Source organism: Parasteatoda tepidariorum, chromosome 4 (genome assembly GCF_982258835.1).
Source record: "Parasteatoda tepidariorum strain Cologne lab strain chromosome 4, Ptep-v5.0, whole genome shotgun sequence".
Lineage (NCBI taxonomy): Eukaryota > Metazoa > Arthropoda > Arachnida > Araneae > Theridiidae > Parasteatoda > Parasteatoda tepidariorum.
Genome location: NC_141758.1, coordinates 69,010,166 through 69,029,259, shown reverse-complemented (window position 1 = coordinate 69,029,259; position 19,094 = coordinate 69,010,166). Strand labels below are relative to the sequence as shown.

At 28.0% G+C, this 19,094-nt stretch overlaps 2 protein-coding genes across 5 annotated transcripts in view; both read right to left on the bottom strand.

Annotated features, from left to right (window-relative positions):
- RpS27 (ribosomal protein S27) overlaps positions 1 to 19,094 on the bottom strand; it is a 324,227-nt gene that overhangs the window by 101,230 nt on the left and 203,903 nt on the right. The gene's annotated exons all lie outside the window — the stretch shown is intronic.
- On the bottom strand, positions 6,067 to 9,710 carry LOC107456938 (uncharacterized). 4 transcript variants are annotated; one of them, XM_016074934.4, is made up of 2 exons: positions 9,590 to 9,710; positions 6,067 to 8,626 (listed from the first exon to the last, which is right to left on the bottom strand). In XM_016074934.4, the coding sequence occupies exon 2, from the start codon at positions 8,344 to 8,346 to the stop codon at positions 6,712 to 6,714; it is 1,635 nt and encodes a 544-aa protein (XP_015930420.1). In that variant the 5' UTR covers positions 8,347 to 8,626; positions 9,590 to 9,710; the 3' UTR covers positions 6,067 to 6,711. The 4 variants fall into 4 exon arrangements, with proteins under 4 accessions (XP_015930420.1, XP_042901242.1, XP_042901241.1 ...); XM_043045308.3 differs by having other exon boundaries at positions 9,389 to 9,613; XM_043045307.3 differs by having other exon boundaries at positions 9,393 to 9,613.

Sequence of the window (19,094 nt, the reverse complement as noted above, 5' to 3'; positions counted from 1 at the left end):
GAAAGCGTATTTGTTAAAAACAATAAAAGTTTTAGATAAACAATAATATATTTCTGTAAACTAAACTGCTATCTAGTGGAAATTCTATAAAATCGTGAAGTACTTATGTAAAAACAATTGTAAGAGACAGTTTGATGTAAAAATGTTCCTTTTGGAAAAAGTGAAGCATACTGCCTAGCCCTTCATTAAGTAAATAAAAACATAAATATGTTTTCAAAAACAATTAACCAGTAAAAGTGACAAAATTCGATAGCTTAAACTTGAGGATCGTCCACACAAGCATGGTCCAGACAGATAACCTTAGCGGAAGGATTAATTGTTTCAAACTATTGGGAATTCAGTTATTTTAAGAAAAAGAAAACTCAATTGACTATTTTACATTATCAAATTTCCATGGGGATGTATTCAAGGGTCATATGCTTATTCATTATTTTCAGCATATTCAGTAACAAATCTTGCAGGATGGAGTTTTTAGTTTTACAATTATTGATTCATCTCTTTCACCGCAGTTAAAAAAATATTAATTCCAATCAAAAATACAGTAGTTATATCATAGATTATCCACGACATTACTTTTGTACAAAAACGTTAAGTGGCATAATTACTGTGTTTTTGCTTAAAAATCATTGAAACCGTACTTTAATAACGAGTTGTCCAGTTTTATTAACAAAATTATACCGTATACCGTTTGTCACTGTTTTTTTTTAATAATCTGTGGTATATGTCTAGACGGCTGAGTGGTAGCGCTTCGCTCTGTCGTGCCACAGGTCCTTGGTTCGATCCTCGGGCCGGAGAAGGTTGACTCAGACTTACTTCCCACCCAACCAGAACATCTGCTCTTCCACCGCAGTGCCCAAAGGTCAAGAAAACTGAGATGGGCACTGTAGGCCTTGGCTGTCTCGCCACTGAGTTTAGTTTAGGTATATGTCTTCTGTTCCAAAAAATGTCCTGATTTTTTCTTTGACCCACTACGGAGCCTGAAATGATCACCTAATAAGTTTAAATAAAATGCTGTAAACAGAGAAAGCAGAAAAATTTTACACTGTAACGAGCAAAAAACTGAGAGAAAAAAAACAGCACCGTCAAAACCAAATAATCTTTTTTCCTGTTCGTGCACTGACTTTGAAATTTTTGAAGAACAAGAAATTTGGCTATCTTTGAAACATTATTCCAAATAACGAACACGCTTTTCTATCAAAGTGATAACTGTACAGAATGTAGGGGTGGAAAGAAGTAAGAAAATATTTTCATTTTATTATGTATATAATTTAGTACAATAAATTATTGTGCAGCACAACATTGATAATAACGTAAACTAAAATTTGGGAGGAAAAAGAAAGTTGAGAAAATAAACTTATATTGAAAGTAATGCACCAACAGAAAAAAAATTCTATATTGTTGTTGTAACATACAATTTTTTCAAAATGTAGCAATAGTTATAAAAAATAAAAAAAGTGAATCTGTGAGAGAAACTGTCAGGGTGTTTTCTTATTCAGGGTGATTGAAGTTAAAACAAATGCATTTAACCATTTCAGGGTTCCCCACATCTTTTAAACCTTAAACGCAAATGAGGCCCTGTCCATTTTATAAATTTTTTTGGCGTTCTAATTACAAGCAAAGAAATATTTTGGTATTTTTTAAACATAAAAAACAATCTTATAGTTACTATAAACAATCTGTTAGATTATCGGTATTATTTGTACTAAAATATAAAACTAAAAATAAGTCATTTGACTTTTTTTTTCTTTTTCCATTCATTTCAAAAATTTATCAATAATTGATTTCGTAAATTAGAGAAATTTCAGTGCTGAATGATTATTTCTTTTAAATAACTGCAAATAAGTGCAACCTTAAAAAATTATTGTTTGGAAGTGAGCCGTGTTTAGAAAATTTTAACTTTAATGCAGAAAAAAACAACGTTGTTTGATGCTGTATTTCATAACCATAACTATTAAAATGCTGAATATAATAATTTTCACATGTTTTGAGCTAAATTAATACAAAATAATGAAAAAAATATATGAAAAATAGGCTTATAAAATTTTTGCGCCAAGGGATTAACCAAAGAAAAGGGGGGATAGAGAGCCATTAGAAATTAAAAAAAAAAGACTTAGGAGGATTATTCAGGTTTTCAAAAAATAAAGCTTTAAGGTGACTATTTATAGTTAAAATCAATTGCATTCAATCTTGTTCGTTAAGAAAAAAAAAGCAGTTAAACAGAATTAACACAGAATCCCTCTAACAAGATAGCAATTTTACAATAAGTTAAATTAGTAATTTAGCTTAAAAGTACACCATTTTTGAGACACTCTTTTGATTGGGGTTTTCAAAAACAAAACGAGTCTGAACTTCCACTAACTGTTTTTACAAATTTTTACTATTTTTATTCCCTCGATATCACTTTAATTAAATAATTTAAAAAAAATTTCAATAAATTTTTTGGAGAAATACAATTTTAAAACGATCGTCCAAGGTAAATTAGTATTATGCTTTTTCAATTCAGCGCTCTGATAAATTTGTGATTACTGAATGGTTAATTTCAATACTTTTAAATAAGAAATATACCATTTTTCAAACGATAAACCTAAATCATATCAAATTTGTCACCACATTTCTTAATAATATGTATTAGATAAATGAAGGGTGTGAACTCAGCGCTTTTAGAATTATAAATAAATCTTAAAGACATGATTATCTAAATCTAAATAAATCTTAAAGCAGTTTTGAAAGGGGAAAAAAACTGAACTTAAGATAAATCTTCAGAAACATATTTTTCAAATTACAAATTTATTACTAACTATTACAGTAAGTGTAAAATATAAATTAATTTCATAAATATTTTTATAAATATTTTCAGTAATTTCACTGCAAGTTATATAATACTCCTGTTAACCGATTTATAAAATCATTACTTACAGAAATTTCAATTGAAATAATTTCTTACTAATAGACAATTTGAAGTTTCATATTCTGTTTAAAATTGTAATGTGTTTAATATATTTTAAACAGAACTTAAGATTTTTATTAATAAAAAGGTTTTCTACTTAAATTTCAAATGCAGCTAAACATTTTCTTAACAACCCCTCAGTTTATTACTCTAAAAGTTTAGTCATTATTTCGAATTGTCAATCAGATATGGATCATTTTTAAAAAAATATTACAAATAAAGTCATTCAGATATTTAAAACATTTAATCTCTATCTTTCCCCTTCTAAAAATAGCAAATAAATGTATGATTCTCCAAATTCAACCTTATAAAATTCCCAGGTAGAAAAATTTAATTCATCAAGTTTTTTTCTTCCTATAAAATATTATTCGAAAATCCTTGAAATTCAGAAAGAAAAGAGAAAAAAAAGTCTGGTAGAATAAATTACTACAATCACCTATACACTTTGTGGATGGCCCCCAGTTAAACCAATCAAATTATTTATATTTTTTATGTAAATCAGGCTTTAAAAAAAAGCAGCATTTCGATCCTATCTATATTAAATCAAATGAACAAAAGGGACGCGAAAAATTTAGAAGTGATTAATCTGAGTCCTCATGTGGGAAAATTTAATTAGTAAACAAACTCCCATGTTCCAGTTTTGATACTTGATTTATAAATAAAACAAACCATTTATGTCACAGGCTTTCTAACAACATAAACGATGAGGAGAGAGGCTACTGAGCAAATTTAGCACAAATCACAATTTTAGAGTCCTCTAAATGTCCTTAAATAGCTTTTCAAATCATTCAAAAAAGAATCAAGAGAACCAAAACATTAAAAAGAGGACTGAAATGGACTTACTCGAAAAATGGACTATAGAGAGAAGCATTTGAAAGCCTTTCCATTCAATTGAAATGTCATTAAATGACTGTTCAAAAATGTGTTTACACATATTCAAAAATGTGTAGAAACACACTTGATCAGAAATTTAAAGAGCTTTTTCTTTTCCTTTCAAAATTCACCACAGGACAACTTTGAAATATATTTAAAATTACAACTTGTAAAAACATTTTATAAACAATTTAAATAGTTTTTTTTTTTTTAAGTAGTTAAAAGTCCAAATTTTAATTGAAATATAACATTTCTTGTCATACTCTTAATTTTAAAAAAATGTTTTAAAAAAAGTATATAAAAAAAGTCAGATTAAAAGAAAAAGTTTAAAATGGGCAAGTTTACATAATTTATTTTAAATGCGTACATATTCAAAACACTTTGCAATGTTAGTTACAATGTAATTTATATGCACAGAGAACATATTTTATAAAAATAAAATAAAAGATCACGAACTATAAAAATTACAGACTACAAATTATAAAACAAAAATCATAAAAGCTTTGCATAAAAGCTTTATTTCACACAAGTACATATAATTTTTTATGGCAATAAATAATTTGATATAACTTAAAATTCGGAAATGTTTAGTAATTTTTATTTGAAAACATTGTAAATATCACAATTTTTTTTTCTTTTTTTAGAGGAAACAAATAAAAATTACACACATTTGAAATTCAAAACATCAAATGCAAACATATTTACAGATAACTTCACAAGAGATGTCAATACAATTGGGGAAGTTTCAAACCAGATTTCCAGTCTATTTCACTTTGTGCGTTTTTATTTTTTATTGTTGTTAAATTGCCCTTTGATTATGTTAATAAAAGTGCCCAATTTCTGACAAGTCTTTAAAAAAATACTTATAAAAAAGTTATATTTACGAAAACTATTGAAAAAATGCAAATAAATAAAATTGTAATTTTTTTCCAACATAAATTTTTTTAAAATAAATAATAACAGTCAAAGACATAATTACAAAAGAAACTTTTACAAAGAGAAATGTGTAGGTAATACTGTAATAAATTTTAAAAATTAAATTCTTAAAATACATTAGAATACAATAGAGCATAAGTTAATTTATCAACATATAAGTCGCTTAAGAAAACCAAAATAATAAGAAATGTTTCGCAACAATAAAATAGTAATTAAAAATTCATTTTTTATTTAATAGTACAAAATTACTAAGATTACTACTTTAATTTCACAACTTAGACAAGTTAAAAATAATTTCTAATTATAAAGATCGGAGTCAAAATTAAGAAAACAATTTGCAAAATGTTAATAATAATGAATTAAACTACTTTTAAAATATATTCAAATTAGACATTAATTATACCTCAATATTTCAAAAAGAAATGAAAAAAATTTTATTTTAAAATCAATAATTTAAATTGTGAAAATAATATTTCAGATTTTAAAAAAAAAAAACATGTAAAAAGGAAATCTATCTATAAAAAATTAAAATTAAGCATAAATGTGTTTATCAATATATAACAAAATTTTTGAGAATAAAAAAAAAAACAAGTAAGAATAATATAAAATAACCACAATAAAAGAACACTTTAAAATTCATTTTTAAACTGTTGGGTTGCAAAGAAAGTAATTTTGGAGCATTTTTAGTACGAAATAAAACTCAAAATTTTCAATACAAAAAAATTAACTTTAACCCAACAAATACCTTCCATTCTGTTTGATAACCGTTTACCGACTTTTTGGTAGCTTCATGATCTTGCAATCATAGAACTTCTATATCAGCAAAATACTCATTCAAAAGTGATTTCAGATCATCATTACTGAAATTTTTAAATTCCAAAGAAGTTTTGCAAGCTTTGAAATAAATGATAATACGATAGTGTAAGATCAGAGCTACATCGAGGATTACAAATTCTAAAGGAATCTTATTTCACCACAATGCAAAGCCTAAGTACAAAACTATAGTTGAGTGGCTGGAAAGTACTGTCACATTCTCCATATAGTCCCGGTCTTGCACAATCGGACTATTATGTATCTCAAAACTTCTTAAATAGTTAACTTTTCAATAATCATGATGACTTCAAATCACACTTGGTTGAGTTTTTTGTTGTTAAGTTCTATGGGATAAAAACCATGAAGCTACCAGAACGATGGCAAAAAATCATGGAACAGAATGGAAGATATCGGACTGATTAAAACTAATTTTTATCTTGAAAAATTTGAGTTTTATTTCACACTAAAAAGCACAAATTACTTTTTTGCCAAAACAATACTATGAAGATATTAAGAGTAAAAACATGTCGCAACTTATGGCATTAAAAACATTTTTCGACAGTACTGGAATTTTTTGCTCAGTATTGACTAGATATAAGGGTTGCCCAAAGGAAAGGTTGAGATATGTGATAGTCAGAAATGCAGTAGCCATAGCATTGTCACTCTTGGAATATAAATTCAGGTAAGAGGATTGCATTGCAAACTGCGTATAACTCATTAGCTAGCCTGTGTGTATTTTAAGCAAATGCAATGATGGATGCAATCAAAATATAGTATGAGTTTTCAAGTATGATTTTTTGAGGTAACCTTAATTTAAACATTGGAATAGTTGTTGCTTTGTCGAAGACTGTCTAAGAAAAATAGTTATTAATATTTGATGTTTTAGTTTTTGTGAACAAATACATTAAAATTGGATCCAAGGGTAAACACAAATTTTGATCTCAAATAAATATAATTCTGCTATTGTCAAAATAACCACTTTACATTCACTTTAAAGGTTCTCAAGTTGACCAGTTAAAAGAAGTTTTGAATGCACTTTTAAAACCCTAAATTGCGGCAGTGTTATCGTAGCTGTATTTTGTACAGTATCACACTTTTTCATTTTCCATCTGGGCAACCCTTATGTATATAAGTTTCAAGTATCAATGCTTGGAAGAGATCAAATCGTAAATGTTATAAACATTAGAAACATAACCATGCTCTTTATAATGGGTGGATATATCACATTTGTTAACTGAAGAATAACATTCAGCACAAACAAACTTTGATCTTTGATCAAAATAAAAATGAGGTTTTGAATTGGGATCTTCAATCAACTTAACTTCTTCACTTGCACTTTTATCGCAGTCTCCATATTTGCCATTTAATGAAGACTTTTCACGATTACCTGTAGATACTAATACTGGCATCTTAGTGTGTTTAGTCCTAAGTAAAGGTGACATATGATTAAAAGCATTTTTAGCACCAGATTGATTAGATACACCAACTTTACTATTCGCAGCCTCTTCACATATTTTATATGGTGCAAAACAGTTGTAACTAATTTGTGCAACCAATTCAGGAATTTTGCTTATCCCATTTCTGTCCAAATTTTTATGGCAATGTGTATGGTTGGGAGTTGGCGATTCTAAATTTGCCATATTTGTATCTTGCAATGTGAAGTCTGAAATTGGTAGCTTTAAATCTCCTTTATTTATGGAATTTACATTGTGTTCAAGATGAAAACTATATTTTTCATAATTTGCCTCCTTCTTAGTGCTATCAGATGTCAGTTCACAATTGATAATATCAAAATCCATATTAGAACTTATGTTTTTAAAGTCCTTCCTAACATTACAAACTTCTGAAATGCATGTGGATTTAAAATAGTCAAGTGTTTGATTTGTACTATTTTCTGTCTTCTTTAAACTACCACATTTATTATGGTAACACAGGCAATTTGAATCTAAAGATAAATCTGTACTGCTTTTACTCACGCAAGATTTGTGCATATTCTCATAAGGGCAATAATTGGATGAATGACCACACGTAGAACATTGTATTGCACACTTCATCTTTTCATTTAATAAAACTGAGTGGCATTTCAATTCCATGGAACTAGCCATTTTATCATTTGCAAAAAGCTCTGCTTTAATTTTGCTAGATTGAATAGACTTTTCAATTGAAAAAGATCTGGAATCTGAGGATATATTTTTCATAAAGGGCTGAGTATCACAAACCGATTCATTATTTTTAAATTCTTTCTCATGCACTTTTGCTTCCAAAGGATATGAAAGCAACGGGTCTTCTGATACCACGCAGGTACCATTTGAACCACACTCATACAGTGAATTGGCATTTTCCAAGCTCACAGAAAAACTGTTAATAATTTTAGGAGAAAAACTAGCCTGACTTTGAAAGTCTAAAGAATTTTGATCAGCAAGAGAAAAAACACTTTCAATTTTAGGAAACTTTGCGATAGTTTCATTGCTATTTTCTTCAAGTGATAAACAATAGAAGTTATGATCAGTTTTCTTTAAATGTTTTTCATAGTCATCCAGTTTTATTATTTTCGTCCGCCCACGAGGTGAATCACATGCGGGATCACTAGAATTATAACATTTTTTAACACTATCAGCATAGTGATTATGCAAATATGCTCTATAGCAAGAAAACTTAGGCTTAGCTGTTTTGCAAATGTCACACGTGTAGAAAACATCTTCTATTTTGTGATTCAGATCTGCTCCAATATTACTTTTCTTTTTCCTCGGGGGTTGCTTTTTTAATTTTCTTTTCATAATGCAAGTGGAATCAAATAATAAAAATTTAAGATGCACTTAGCTTAACAAAAAAAAATAATAATTTTTGTTGAACACCAATTTTTTTTCCTTGGCCGAGTACTTTCAGGGATAAAATAGGACTAACTGTGTAGTCAGTTATTTGTGTCAATTTCTATATTCATTAAGAAAAAACACGACTTTTCCATTAAAAACTGTTTTCAGCAGCACTTAGAAATATCATAAATAGTCCAAGATGAGTGGCATGATATGATCTTGGGAGACACAGCTTTAAGTCTACCTAAAAAAGGTTGTAGTGCTTATTAATATGACAACAGCTAGAAATGTTTTCATAGCAATGTGTAATAAATCGATAGAAAGTACAATTCCACAAAGCAAAAGCTAAATATAACTATGCTGAATCTATGATATATTGCTATGGTGTATTTAATAATTTAAAAAGTAATCTGAAAAACTGATAAAATTATATAAAAAGTATCAAGAATTGTATAAAATTGATAATTTACCAAAATACACAGCAACAGAATAAATATAATAATAACACATTAAGAAAAGGGATGTCGTATGCGCAACCTTTCTAAAGGGAAATAAGTAAATTTAATCATGTTGTAAAATTTTCAAGCATTGTTTTCAGACCTATAAACACATTTTTTTTCTAATGACTTGATCGATAGATAAAATTTGAATTCCCAAGCTTATAGTTTACTTCAGTTTAATAATCCTTAAGGTTAAAAAAAAAACGATAGGTTTATAAACCAATCTCTTGACACAAAAATTTTTAGTTCTAAGAAAATCTAGCTAAACAGTATTCGAAAAGATTAAAATATGCAAAAAAATAGCACATGTTTTTGCTTATAATATCAAATAAACATGTATAAAACAGATGGAATTCCCAAAAATTCCTTAATTTATATATCGCATACGTCTCTGCAAAAAAAATATAATGATTCGACGTCATTCTTGAACTTAAAGTTAGTAGTTCAAAATTCGAAAAGTTCGTTTGGGAAAAAATTGTGCAGCTCGACGTAAATAAAATACCTACCTACCTATCTTGTTCGGAAAAAATGTTCTACATGATAGGCGAATATTAATAAACTAGTTACTGTGGATATTACATACTTGATAAATCTCTTCTACAATACAATCAACATTATAAACTGTAAAACAACCTAAAATGTAGTTTTCAAACTAAGAGAACATATTTAAAACAATTTGCAAGATTTAAAATAAAAAAAATACTCACTTTATCAAATAAAAATAAATATCTACTTCATCTCACCAGTGTTGTTTTAGCTACTATTTTCGCTTTAACCTAACTTTTATTTATAGCGTAATTCTAGGGAACTGTTCAGACTGCATGCAAACTACGTACCTCCTAACGCAATAGAGAGGGGAATAGAATTTAGGGCCGTTTTTACTGTCTGTGATATTTCTAGCAAGCGAAAAATTGTCCGTGAATGACAGCCAATTGGTGGTTATTCGGAAATGAAAAACTCGGCAATCAATTTCTCATTCGCGAATAATTTTCTTACCCTTTAAAAAATAGCATGCAAAGAGAATTCCCTTTAAGAGCCATTCATACTTCTTTCGAAAAAATTGCATATGCGATTTTGAAATTGCTTGCAAGAATCTGATTGGTGAAATACATTATTCCACGAAAAACTCCCCAATCCCCTCACTCTAAATCATCTCCGATTTATATAATCAATTTTTTTTTTGTAAGCAGTGTAAATGACCTTTTAAAAATCCAATTCACTATTCTCACCAGATGCGTTTTTTTTATGCAAAAATTTCGCATATGAATGTGAGAACTAGATTGATGGATAATATTTACCGGTGAAAAAATCGCCAGTTAGTTTCCCGTTCGCATTAGAAAGAACTATATCCTGTGATAAGAGCTCTTAGTTCCTAATATCTATATTTCTCGCAGTGGTTTGTTCGTAGAGACGCGGCTCGTATTGACAATCGCACCCTGCGTGGTCAGCTTGCGCAAGGACCGAGATACGCGGTGTCACTTCTCGTTGAACTGTTCTTCCGTAAAATGAAGTTATATAGATATCAGATTGGTTGGAAGGTATATACTTTATTTATGTCACTCTAGATCAGCATAAGGTTCCTCTATAGTGGGAGCTGAACTGTCCGTCATTATGGAGCAAACAAGTTCGCTAGTTACGTGAGATTTAAAGCTCCTTTAGATACTTAAAATTATTGATATAGGTAATTGTGAAGTGATGAATTGGACAAACAGTTTTAAAAATTCTTAAGCCTGATGACAAATTAAATAATAATCATTTCCGAACACCTTTGCTGTAAGCAGAATTTATAACCACGTGATTGCTACTAAAAATTTTGAGTCAGTCGAAATTTCGAGTTATGTCCGATTAACTAGAGTGCTTGCATTAATTGAGCTCTGTACTGGATTATATCTCGTGTTTTAATCATTTCCCGGCCAAATGCAGATGTTATATCCATGTATTATTAGCAAAAATAATTTATTGTTAATCTAAATTTCAACTGCTTTCAAACTAGTCAAAGTTTCAAAACTAAATTATGTAGGATGTTAATGCATAAATATTGATGATTTATTGACCTCTATAGGCATAATTTATATAATCAAACAAAATTTATAGCCAATCATTATTTTGACCACTTTCCGATTTGCTGGAGTGTATGGGATAGCCGCTATCTGTGAAATATGGTCCCAATAATTTGGTCAAGAGAGCGCTCCAAAGTTTGGATCCTTAATGCTAATTTCACTTTTTGCGTACTTCGTAATATTGGAGAACTTTTCAAGCGAATTGAAAAGCTTCTGCAAACAATTATAAAGTTCATCTATCCAAAGATAATTTCATGCAAAAAATAAATTTCAGTAATTATTTATTATTATTTTAAATTAATGGCCGAGAAAATTTTGAATTGTAAGGTATACACATTTTGTATAAAAGAATATAATTTTTACATGGCAATGGTTGAATAGTTCCTGAGAAATCAAATTCTTAAATATTTTACTTTTTTGAAATTCAATTACCCTCTATATTTTGGGGGTCAGAAATCCGAACCAGTCGAAAAAAAAGGTATGTTAATTCTGAGATAATACGTTTTGTGTCTAATTTCGTCACTTTATCGTTTGCACATATTAATTAGCATATTTGAGGTGACCTTCTTGAGATATTAAGATTGAGTCCTTGAACGTGAAGATCCGATCATTAGATCAAAAGTTATTCAGGGAAATCCACGTGTTTTTTTTTTTTTTTTTTGGCTCACTGAGCATTAAATAGAACTATATACAGGAGTTTTAGTAAATCTAAAATCAAAAATATGTGTAAAATTCTTGATATAATATAAAAATTACTAATCTATAATTTTTGGAGAATTGGCTTGAAAATAATTTTATAGTAAAGCAAAGTATCTCAAAATCGATCATTAAAGAAAAATTTAATACTACATTTCCATCTATATTTCATAGAATATCTGGTTTTTAAAAAAATCCAGAGTTTTATTTCCAATTTAAACTCGAAATACTCATATGGTACTTTTTCATTCAATAATACATAAATAGTTTATACAATATTTAATACGATTGCTGGTTATATCTTTGTAAGGGTTAACGAATTCAAATATCTTGGTACGGTCGTTAAGGATCAAAACATACTTAGAGCAGAAATCACCAATAGAGTAAAGATGGTTAATAAGCGTTTCTTAGAACTGAGGAGACAATTAGAATCGAACCTTCTCAACCGAAAAGCAAAGCTAAAGCTCTATTAGAAACCCGTTATTCCTGTACTCTTTAATGGAAGCGAAACTTGGATCCTAAATTCAGATATACAGCAGTCACTGGACAATATTGGTGCAATTCAAGAGAGGGGATGTTGGCGAACCAGATATAACTTCGAGCTCTACAGACTCTATAAGCAGCTCCAAATTACACAAATAATCCGAAGCAATAGGCTGAGATGGCTGGACCATCCATGGAAAAGATCTGAAAATAGCGCCATGAGAATAGTCACCTTTAAGAACTTTAAGGGGTCACGTCCTAGAGATAGACCCCCTACTTGATGGCTCAACGAAGTCGAAAATGACTTGAAAACCCTAAAGATTAGAAATTGGATGGGAGTTGTACGGATAGGGGGCACTGGCGTTTGTCAGCTGTTGAGGCAGCCAAGACCTGCAAGGGGCTGTTGTGCTGACTAAGAAGCTTTTTAAATAAAAATATAAATTGGCATTAAAAAAAAAATAGTTTACATTTCTATAAAAGGCAGAATCATCAGTTAATATTTCAGTCATAAAAAAAAATTAAAACCGCAAGTTTTAAAACTATCTAAATGAAAACATTAACTATTTAAAGGAAAATGCATACAAATCAAAACAATTAGTAATCAGAATAATTAATTTAATTTAGCGAATAAACAGTGTCTTTTGAATTTCTGAGGGCTGAAATACAACGAATGACGCCCGGTGGCTGAGTGGTATTGCTTCGCGCTCTCACGCCACGGGTTCGATCCTCGGGCCGGACAAGGATGACTCAGCCTTTCATCCCTTCAGTGGGTCGATAAAATGAGAAATAAGCATGCTTGGGAACTAAACCTAACTGGAACATCTGCTCCTACAAGAAAACTGAGATGGGCACAGTAGGCCTTGGCCTTCTATGGACTGTCACGTCTCTGAGTTTAGTTTAGAAATACAATGAATTCTTTGTTGCTATAGTACCAATATTTTATCATGTTGCTCTTCGTTTTTTTTTTCCTAGTCATGAGACACAGGATTCAGCTTTTTAAATATAAAAACATAGCTTTTTTTTAAAAAACTTATTAGCAAAATTTTCTACTAGAAAAAATTTCTTTGCAAACAAGCTAACTTTTCATCAAAAAATTAACAATTTATTCGGTACATAATAACAAAAACAATTTGATTAAAGTAACAAGTAGAGTTATGAAAATTATTTAAATCTGATTATTTCACAAAATAAATGGAGTTTTAATAAAATATTTGCGTACTCTTCTCCTTTACTCTAAACATTCATGCCACCGCTGGTTCAAGCTTTTAATTGAAAAAAAATCTTTTTTTACACTTAACCTCTATTTTTTTCTCTGGTCAAATGATACGAAGAAAAAAGGAAAAAAGAAAGCATTGTTACTTTATCTTGTTTTTATGGTGCAAGTATAGTATAATATTATTGAACAAATCGTAATAGTTAGAGATTAAAACACGGAAAATATTGTATAGAACTATTGCATTAAAAATATTCAATACAAATTAGTTATTATTCCCTCATACCAAGATTTAACTAAAAAATTTTATCGAGTTAAAGGCATTTACAATAAAATAATTTTAAAGAAGGATTTGAATAATCTCGAAGAAATAACACAGTGACTAGCTATTTAAATATTTGTACAAAAGTAAAAAAAGGACATGATCGCCGCGATAACTCATTTGAAAATTCCATATGATTACTGTGTGTTGTTGATTGCTATCAAACATTATTAAAATCAGATAAAAAGATGAATCAATAATTCTGCAACTGCATCTTAAAAGATTTGTAAATGCATTTGTTGAAAATTATAAAAAGCGTTAAACCTTGGGATTCATTGCATACAAATTTGATTCCATAAAACTGTTGTGTTACCTTTTAATAAAATAACTGAATTCTCCAAAAGTTTGAAACGCTGATTCTTATGGTTAAAGTTACATGCCAGAAAAATGTATGCATAATAATAATGGACGATTCCAAAGTTTGCAACCTAATTTCGCGATTTTTGTAAGCAATATTAAATATAATACGATGTTGAATTGAAAATCCAAATCTTTCATATCTTAAAATCAATTATATTAAAATCCGCTTTTGTATTCGTAGGAAATGGGATGTTCTAAACACAAAAAAATCAGGACAAAAAGCTAAAAATTAGGACAAAATATTTTCATCGGGTATAGAGGGATATGATAGGGATATCAGGATAACTACAAACCCTGATGATGTTATAGCTATTTTAATTAATAGCTTTGGTAAATAAATGAAAAAGCACACGTTAAAAATAAAATAATTTGAAATCACACCAGTTTATTTTAATGACATTTACAGGTGCAGACATTTGAAATCATTTAAAACTACATAAAAACAAAAGTTAGGTAATGAGATATGAAAAACACAATTAAAAAAAATTTCCAAAGAAATATATTCTTCAATTTAATACTACTATCTAGTACACACAATATATATGTCGCAGGTAGGGTAAATATGGATCTTTGCAAACTGCCAACGTAACTTTGCAATGCACCTTATAAGGCTTATTGCAATAAGCCTAACAAATGACACAGGCAGTTTGCAAAAAGCTGAATTTTTCATTGCAAATTTGTTTTCAAATATTCGCAAACATTAAATTTTGTCAAAAAAAATTCCACCCTCAAAAATGGAAAAAAAAAGACTTATTTTTCTCAGAATGAAATTTTCAATTTTTACTTTTAACTTATTAATTTCATAATTGAGAAAAAGTTGATAATAATTTTAAACTTTTCTAAATAATAATGATCAGATTTTCAAAAGCAAAATGTTAAATAACATAATAACACCAATAGAGCGTTTCACATCTGTAATGAAATATTAAAACCTCATTTTAAAATAAATATTTGTAGTTAAATAAAATTTTTTGCATATGGATCCTACTGAGAACAATAAATCACAATGCTACAAAACTTATCAAGCATACCACAATTTATAAAAACCTAAATTTGCTTCACAATACACCATGCATGAATAAATATAGCACTTGAAATGTAATAAATATTTACAGTCACACCTCTGTTTTATAACACTAAGCACAGCTTAATTTACAAATATGAACATCATTACAACGAATATGTAATAAATAACATTCTTTTTTTGTAAAGAGCTCAAAGAAAATAATTAATTCTTAAAGAGCAACAACAATCCCAGTTTTTATGTCAACTAATTTAGACCTTAACTATTCTATAATTTAATAAGAAATTAAAAGACAAATGACAGCAAGTTGTATTATTTACTAAGTATATGCATAATTTTTAGAGAAAAAAGAAAGTAGTTTTCCGAAATAAAATTAAAACATATCTAATTTTTAAATTTACATTGTAGAAAAATATATATATACTTACTGTACATAGACTATCTGCATCATAAATTTTTAAGTGAATTTTTTCTAAAACTATTTTCATGCCTTTGCTAAAACCTTTTTCTTCTTAAATCTTATGATGCAATCGAAAAAACAACAGAAGTGCTTCACGCTAGGTTTCGAGAAAGGTGGCATGACAACTATTTTCTTTCTACTGCTAATACTATAAAGGCTAAATTAGAATCTCAAAAAGTGATTAACAAAATTTATTCTTTTAAAAATATATATATATATTTCTTTGGCAATATGAAGGTTATTATACAAAAGTGCCAAATATATAAAAAAATCTAACTTCTGATTTTTTGTTGTTGCTTAGGTCAAATTTTCTATTGCACGGCAGTAAATAAATAATAAGGTCCATCTAAATGTCATCGTTTGACATTCAACTGCATTTCAAAATTTTAACGCTATAATTCCTATATTTCAAGTACAGAAATTAGTTTGAAAAACAATTATGCCAGTATAAATTCTAAGCTAGTTGTATCAGGACTAGAAAAATCTCAAAATGTTTACATGTCTGCATGTAGTCCTTAAAATACATAGCCAAACATATTTCATAATTGCATATTAATAGAAATACACGAAGATACACATTATTTATTTTTGTGGAACAAATGCTCTGGATAACATTATAAACACACCTACACTTTTACTTTAACTATAAATTCAAATGTGTTCAGTATTATTAAGAAAGAAGCATTAGGCATGGCTGACAACTTGAAAATCATAACTTCCAAGTATATTTAAAGTGATAGCCAAATAATAATTTAAGTTAAATTAAATTTGTTTAGTTTTACCTGCAACTAAAATTTTCTCTGAAATATTATAGGTTTTATACATTTGTTTAAGATAAGCATATGTAGTGGTGGAAAAACCATTGAAAATTTAACTTATTGAATAAATAATAAAATGTAAATCATAAAATTTACTTTAACCGTAAATATTTTGATAAATATGTTACAATAAATGGGAATAAGTTTGCAGGTATGGTTTTATTATCAAGTAAATGTCAAGACCAAGTAAGCAATGATGGAGTATATGTTGAGCATTTTTGAGGTATTATTAGGATTATTGACAGTAATCAGCAAGTGTATCCACTTCAATATGTTACTTTAAAACAATGTTATTTACCTTTATAATAATTTTCATTTGCACAGCTATAGGAGCAAACTTTTTTTTTAGAAAAGAACATAAGCAGGCTATTAGAATGAAAAGCCAACTTTGTTTAATAAATTCTTACTTATATAATTAAATTCAGTAACATTCACTCCTTACAAATAGACTTTATTTTCTTTTTTCTAAACTTCAATGATGTTTATTCCATCTGACATCTTGACGATTTTCCTTAAAATTTGAGGGGTGTTAAATCAGTATTCTATGGTATCATGCACAGCTGAGCAAGCAAGGGCAAAAAATACAAGAATCGAGTAAGTAGGTAATATAACATTCGAACCCTGAGTTTTAAAATTTTTCAGTTTTGACAAGAAGGTAAGAGACCTGCATTGTCTGTTTAAGGAATGCAAGTTCTGCACTCTTATTCTAAATGTAACATACTTAGGAAAATATTTATAATGTTTTTAGGAGAGAAGATCAGAGCTTCCTTTTATGGGATGTTATTATAACTCAGTATCCTTCAAAATGTTAAAGTTCAGCACTTTGCATTTTAGAAATCTAGCACTGGCAATAAGTTCTGATTTTAAAGCAACAAATTTTGAGCCAGTAAAGTTGATTAATAATTTGTTTTGTGAATGAGGATAAAATAATCCAATTAAACCAATTTCAAATTAAAAATTTAACTATTTAATTAATTTTGAAACAAATTATATGCACTTTAAAAAGGACAATTGGTTGACTCATTATTTTCATAAGCTCACTTTTAGTGAAACAAATTGAGTAGACAATCAGTAACCTCAATAGAAAGTCACTTTACGCAATGTAAGGTGCATTATTAAATTGATTTAATAAACCAAAGAAATAATGGTTTGAATTCTATATTTATAAAACATGAAACATATTAATTTTATAAATGTATGAGCTTAAATATAATTCAAAGTATTTAAAAAATAAATTTGATATTACACACTTTTGCAGTGTAATTTAAATTTTTCTTTTTTACTATTTAATTTGAGTTTGGGAAGCAAACTTATATAGCCTCAACAGAAGGTGTACTATGAAATTTAATTCATATACTATAGACATTATGTTTCTAACTCTATTTACAAACCTGAAACAAATACACATTATTCATTAATGATTATTAATTTATAAACTTGAAGTTAAAATATTTTTAATATAAAATAAAGATTAAAAAAAATATTTCAAATAATTTTTTAATCACTGGTTGCAACTCTGACGAACAAATAAAGATTTATAGACAAGCAAATATTATAATGCTATCATAGTGCAATATTAGTAAATTTAAAAACTATTTCATAAAATAAAAATATAAAAACAATTATAGTTTTTAAAAAAAATAAATAACAATAAAAACAGGTACAGCAATAATCATAACTCCTTTTTTTTCCTCTAAAAATGATAGAATGCTGTGATTTAATAATTAAAAATTATAGTTCATTAAAATACATAAAAGAATAACTAGTCTCTTCACAGAAAAAGAAAAAAAAATAATGGGAGAAACCTTAACAAATAAATGCAAGTAAAAAAATTAATTAAACTCCATGGAAAAATTGATGTTAAAAGAATAAGAAATTTAATCTATTCTACAAAATGAATTTTATACATTAAACTCATACCAAGTTAAAACTACTCAAGTAGTTATGACTTCAGAAAAGATTAACCCACCATTGTGTACTCAACATTTGAGTGATAATTTTTAACATAAAAAGTCAATAACATAATTTAAAATGAAATACAGTCAAATTTCTATAAACCAAACATTTACCAATCACTTTTTTATTAACTCAAGAGAGTTTAATATTCAAGGTTGGCAAGTTTCTGCCGAGGTGGTACCACTGATAGAAACCGGTTAAAACTGGCATGGCAGAAATTCAGAAAATGAAATAAAAGTTAAGTACTGAGATTGACATACAATGGATAATTCATAGAAAAAACATTTAAATGTTACACAAAGTGACCAGTGAAATTGCTGTTTACATTTATGAATCAGTGAATCTAATCAATTATATTACCTCTTACATACAGCAAAGATTAAAACTGTTTCTGTTATAATAATTGGATTGTAGCCATGCAAATTATGTCTTGAAAAGAAAAGAAAAGCTATTTGAAAGTAGCTCTATTCAGTTATATTAAGAGTTAAATGATAATAATTACTGAATTTCAGAGTTTAATATAATAAACTAAAATTTAGTATTTATATTTATTATTACATTACTTCATTCCTTATTTAATATAAATATTTGATATACTGTACTGCACTCTTTATATTTAATATAAACAAAATAATATATACTTACAAACAATGAATTAAAAAGTTTGTTACAGTTACATTTTTCAGTCTACTTAAACAAAATGCTATTAAGCAATTACTACAACTAATATAGAAGTTTTTTTTAGTTTCTGCCGGCAAAAAGCCAACCCTTTTAATATTACCCACTAAATGCAGGAGCCTTTGAACATATTTGTTAATTA

Coding starts and splice junctions, on each gene's coding strand:
- LOC107456938 (XM_016074934.4), bottom strand. CDS start 8,346: ATGAAAAGAAAATTAAAAAAGCAACCCCCGAGGAAAAAGAAAAGTAAT.